The sequence below is a fragment of the Myotis yumanensis genome, unplaced genomic scaffold, assembly GCF_028538775.1.
Source record: "Myotis yumanensis isolate MYYU_CA2020_CCGP unplaced genomic scaffold, mMyoYum1.0.hap1 SCAF_10, whole genome shotgun sequence".
Classification (NCBI taxonomy): Eukaryota; Metazoa; Chordata; class Mammalia; order Chiroptera; family Vespertilionidae; genus Myotis; species Myotis yumanensis.
Window position 1 is genome coordinate 47,185,735 of NW_027223761.1, and position 5,886 is coordinate 47,191,620.

Sequence of the window (5,886 nt, forward strand, 5' to 3'; positions counted from 1 at the left end):
GGGAGAGCTAAAGTAGATTGTGAGGGAGGAGGGAAGGAATAAAACAGCACCTTCAGATGGCACACCATTTTCCTAGTCTAATGACTATCAACAAGAAATATATATATATTTTTTTTGCTAATAATTTCAGCTTTTAGGTGAATTTTTCAAATAACAGTCTGAATAACACCAATGGTCAGTTAGCTGTATACACTTGAAATCAATCTCTGCACCTTGGTTTTCTTCCCTGCAAAATAAAGGCAAAATAGATGCGAAAGTCCTTTCTTTCTAGCCCTAAAAATGCAAAGAGAGTCTCCAGACTATCCAGCAGCGGTTGCCAACCGGTGGTTGGTGAGGTCCAAAAGGTTGGTGACTGCTGCTCTAGAACACAGGTTCCCAAGCTTTCTAGGGTCATGTTACCCTCAGTATTTCAGTAATGTTTTCCTTCATAGCAGCCTTAGGCCAAGCAAGAATAACAGTTCCACTTACTCTTAGTAGCCATTTGAAAAACAAACCTATCTCAGCCAAAAAAAAAATTCATTCTTAAATAACCACAATTACTACTTACAGAATGTGTATTACAGTTGGGCACTGCACAACTTCTAAAACTTTGGAATCAGACTGGACACTGCTATTCTTATTTCCTGTTCCACAATTATTTTCATGCAGTGTTTGCATTTTATCACAGAAACCCTCAAAACTCACAAAGATATGTCATCAAAAGGAATGTAGCACAATCTAATTTTGAAACCATGAACTCTCTCAAGCTAGTAGTTCACTAGGCAACCAAGAGATGTCAAGCATTGCTCTATCTCCCTTGAAAATTTAAAGTTCGCAGCAGCACCTCTGAGAGTTGGTGGCAATACCCTGGGGTGCCGTGGTGAAGTTTGGGAAACATGGCCACATGGTAAGGTATTATATAATTTTGTGGCTCGGACTCAGACCTGGGTTGGAAATCAGATTCTACCAATAACTATATAATCTTGGGCATTAAGCAGCTGAATCAATCTCTTAAACCCAGCTTCTATGCCTGCCAAAAAGGAATGAATAGCAGCAACCTCAGATAATAGTTGTAGCCCTAGCCGGTTTGGCTCAGTGGATAGAGCGTCGGCCCGTGGACCAAAGGGTCCCAGGTTCGATTCTGGTCAATGCACATACCTTGGTTGCAGGTTCCTCCCCGGCCCAGGCCCTGGTAGCGGCTTATGCAGGAGGCAACCAATAGATGTGTTTCTCTTACATCGATGTTTCTCTCTGTCTTTCCCTCTCCCTCTAAAAGTCAATGGAAAAATATCCTCGGGTGAGAATTAACAACAACAACAAAAAAAGTTGCTATTATATATCATTAAAACTGAACAAGTGGTTTATAAAACCAAATTTAGTAATTAACTCTGTGGGGATGAAGGTAACATTCTAAGCTGAAGCCACAATGTCAAATTAAAATGCACAAATTTTTAGAGAAAAAATCATAAAGTGCTTAAATAAGGGCAATACAGAGAACTATAGCATCCTCCAAAGGATGTCATAAATGTTGATACACCTATCACAATGCCTAGGTAAAAAGTACTAAACTGGCAACTCAAAAGAAGATATATGTATGTTAAAAAGTGCCTTTTAGCCCTTGCCGGTTTGGCTCAGTGGACAGAGCGTCCACCCGGGGACTGAAGGGTCTCAGGTTCGATTCGGATGAGGCTGCATACCTCAGTTGCAGGCTCCGGAGCGAGTGCAAGAGGCAACCAATCAATGTGTCTCTCTCTCTGTCTCGCCGCCCTTTCCCCTCCCATTCTCTCTAAAAGATCAATGGAAAAATATCCTCGAATGAGGATTTTTTTTAAAAAAGTGCCTTTCAAGGGATAACCACACTAGGAAACTAGGACCCTTTAAACAGCATTAAGAACTGTGTTTTAAAAATACTTAAATTTATAAAGAGCAAAACTCATCTGACTAGAACAGATTTTTTCATCAAGAGCATAATAGCTCAATATATCTGCTCAAACCACTTTCTCACATGCTAAAAATTTATCATTTTAATTCCAAATACACCTGTGTGTCTTCTATCTCACAAACATCTGTAATAAAATTTATAATACAAGAATATCTGTAGGTGCATGGTTTATGAAAGGAGTTTTGAATGAAGAATTCTTTTTGTTTTTCATTTTTAATTTATTGAATGATTTTAGAGGAGGGAGAGAGAAAAAAACATCAATTTGTTGTTCCACCCATTTGTTTGTTGATTCTTTTTTTTTTTTTTTTTTTTTTTTTTTTTTTTAATATATTTTATTGATTTTCCACAGAGAGGAAGGGAGAGAGATAGAGAGTTAGAAACATCGATGAGAGAGAAACATCGATCAGCTGCCTCCTGCACATCTCCTACTGGGGATGTGCCCGCAACCCAGGTACATGCCCTTGACCGGAATCGAACCTGGGACCTTTCAGTCCGCAGGCCGACGCTCTATCCACTGAGCCAAACCGGTTTCGGCGATTCTTTTTTTTAAAATATATTTTTATTGATTTCAGAGAAAGGGAAAGGGATAGAAATATCAATGATGCACGCCCCCTACTGGGGATAGAGCCTGCAACCTGAGCATGTGTCCTTGGCAGAAATCGAACCTGGGTCTCTTCAGTCCGCAGGCAGATATGCTCTATTCACTGAGCCAACCCAGCTAGGGCCATTGGTTGATTCTTATATGTGCCCTGACAGGGGATCGAACCCACAACGTTGGTGTATCAGGAAGACATTCTAACTAACTACCCAGCCAAAAGGATTTTGAAACATTTCATTTGATCCTGAAATTATTCCAATTTACTGAAGAAACTGAGGTTCACAGAAATTAAGTAATTTGTACTACAACCCACATATTACACAGTTCAACACTAAAACCCATATCTTTTAATTCTTTTTAATACACAACTCCTTCCAGAAAGACTCAATTCAAATCTTGTTGGTTTTCATCAACTATTTCAAGTAGGTTAACCATCACCAAAGGCCTGAAAATGACAATCTTTACTGTGCACAGTAATGGCATTTCACCTGCAGAGACTTTTCATTTGCCAAGTATTCTGAATTGTGTAATATTAATAATTATTGTTAGGTCACCTTATGACAAGACATATTATAGTTGGAAATACAGTGGCTGAGCCCACTGGTATAATATTTCAGCCCATATTATTTCCCATTTTTTACTTAGCTGGTGTCTCATGGTTCAATTCTAAATAGAAAGATAACATGAAATATTAAACTGATTCTGATTATTTTTATCTTCTGCTATTAATATAAGCCAAATGCAGTTACCAAGATACTTAAAAGGAATGGAGGGGCAAGCATGCTTGTATACTCCCCAAAATACAAAAACATCACAGAGGTCTATCCCTGCCTTTAAATTTGGTCAAAGTATATTCCAAAAACAATTTATCAGCAATCCCTTTCCCCAAATTCCCACATTTTCCCGCTGATTACTATCATTTCCTAAGGTATCCTAAAAGCAAATTACCAAGGCATTCTACCTCAAAATGACCAATTCCTTAGAAATTAAATGTAAATACAACCTAATAATTAAATTACTATATTGGAGGACTTAAGTTTTAAAGAAATTCTATAGGAAGCCTTTATATAAAGTCTTAATGTAACTAGTCACCCTCCTATTTTATATTATATAAAAAATTAGCCTTTTATGTGCCAGAGAGTGGAGATGATTTCGGCAAGAAAGAAGAAATACAAGCCTGCACCATAACTACTGTATTTATTTGAGTCCCTGGTAACATAACATCATTTTCTCTCTAGGTAATATTTTAAAGAACTTCACACTTGGGCCCTTCCTAAGAATGTAAATATATAGTTAACAGAAACTTCATTTCTATGGAGAATTGAAGATGGAAAAGAAACAGCTGTCTTGTCCACTTTGGCCATTGAATACGGACCAAAAAAAAAAAAAAGATTTGGAAAACGTTTCTTCTCCAGCCAAGGGCTTTGCCCAGGTAAAGGCAATGATCAGAGTACAACAACAACAAAAAAACCTTCTCTGAGGGAAGAAATGTGCCAGGAAAAAAAAAAAAAAAGGCATGGATCGGAAATAAATAGGGAGTGAGTGTGTGCGCTCAGTGTGCGGGCTAGATAGAGGCAGCGGGCGCAAACGCTGAGATGCTCCAGCGAAAAGACCCAGCAGCAGCAGCAGCAGCAGGAAGTTTCAATGGGGCCGGGCGGAGCATGCGCCCTGCGCCCGCGCGGTGGCCTTCTGTGGAAGGAGCACCACTTGCAAACACCAATAATAGACCAGCGGCACCGGAGAGAAACATGAGCAACAAGCACCTCTTCAACTGTTTCCCCTGCGTCGGAGCCCCTCCTCCAGCCTACATATTAACCACCCCACCCGGCAGATGGGAGGGCGACTTCTCCTTCCCCTAAGCCTGGCTGCCAAGATGAAGGGGGAAGGGACTGAAAAAGTGGGGAGATGCTTTTCTATGGGGGGGTGGGGAGGGAGGGTGGTGTTGGGATGGAGAAGACGGAGAGAGAAAAACTACGGGGAGGAGAAATTAACCCTCTACCCTCCAAAGTGGAGGTGAGCCGGCTTAGTCCCCCAAAGCGAGAATGGAGGAGGACCCCCCTCCCACGGGGGAGGAGCAAATCTGCCTCCTGGCAGGAAGGAGTTTGGGGGGTTAAATGGGCCCTCGGGGAGAAGCCAAGAGGGACGAGAGCCGACTCTCTCCGGGGAGTTCCCACTAGAGGGAGAGCTGAAGTGTCCGCCGGCCCCCGCCCACCCAGGTGGAGGGAAAGAAAGGGGGCGCCCCGAGAGGAGCCCAGCCGCTCCCGAGATGGTCAAGAGGAGGGTGGGAGGAGGGGAAGCAGAGCAAGGGAGAAGAGGAGGAGGAGGAGGAGAAAAGCGCAAGGCTGGCCGGAACCTGCGCTCCCCTTCCCCCGCCACCGAGAGGGAGACGGGGTGGAGGGCCGGCCTCTGCCGCGGGGTAGCAGCCCCGGGGGTAGCCGCTCCGCACGATGACCCCTCCCCGCCCCAAGCCCACACCTAGCCCGCGACTCCCCCGCCGCCCGCTCGGCGCCCGGCCGAGTGGCTCCAGGGGGCCTCCGCCCCGCCTCCTCACTGCCCGAGACCCCCGGGGGCCGGGCAGAGAAGGCCGGCCGGGCGGAGCTGCACCCCAGGGGGCAGATAGAGCCGCAAAGGCCCAGGGGTGGTGCGAAGAGCAGAAAGAAGAAGCGTGCCAGGGCCGCTTCCCGCCGGGCGTTCGGGCCCCTCGCTTACCTTCCCCGTTGCCGACGTCCCGCGGCGGCGCCTGCAGCACCCGCTCCAGCTCGGGGAACGGCAACTCGGGCAGATCGAGCAGCGGCCCGTAGCGCTCCAGGAAGGAGCACACCACGGCGAAGTTGGGGCACGAACCCGGGCAGCCCGGAGGAGCCAACGCCGCCGCCGCTGCTGCCGCCGCCGCCATTTTGAACTGGAGGATGGAGGAGGAGGGGATGGGGGGGTGGGGGGCGCTGGGGTGCCGAGGAATAGCAGGGTGGCTTCACAGACGACAGGAGGCGCTAGCTAGTGGACGCCCCGGCACAGCCGAGCGGCCCCGGCACGGCGCCGCGATCCCACAATACAGCAGCGGCCGGGAGCAGTCGAGAACCGCGTCCGACCGGGGAAAGAGAGACGCTCAGCGCCTTTCACTTTCCTCCCTCTTCCCGCCCCCGTCCCTCCATGTCCTTCGCTCCTCCCACTTAGAGCTCCACACAGCCTCGTGTGACAGGGGGAATGAAAACAAGGGAAGCCGGGCCGGTAGGCGGGCTGGAAGCTGAGGAGGCGGGACTTTCTGGGAACGGTAACCAATAGGCTTGAGGGGGCGGGGCTTCGGGCGGTGACGGGCGAAAGGTTCCTTCGGGGCGGGGCGGGGAGGGGCGGGGCCTGTGGGGGGAAC

At 47.0% G+C, this 5,886-nt stretch overlaps 1 protein-coding gene across 5 annotated transcripts in view; it reads right to left on the reverse strand.

Moving 5' to 3' along the window:
• Positions 1-5,446, reverse strand: part of RSF1 (remodeling and spacing factor 1) — a 122,570-nt gene extending 117,124 nt beyond the window's left edge. For 2 of the 5 annotated variants that reach the window (XM_070425686.1, XM_070425687.1), the window contains exon 1: positions 5,229-5,442. In XM_070425686.1, the coding sequence (XP_070281787.1) occupies positions 5,229-5,415 (187 nt within the window). In that variant the 5' untranslated portion in view covers positions 5,416-5,442. Of the gene's footprint in view, positions 1-5,228 lie in introns of all 5 variants that reach the window. The other 3 variants (XM_070425685.1, XM_070425684.1, XM_070425688.1) reach the window with 3 other exon arrangements.
• Positions 5,447-5,886: the final 440 nt, after the last annotated feature.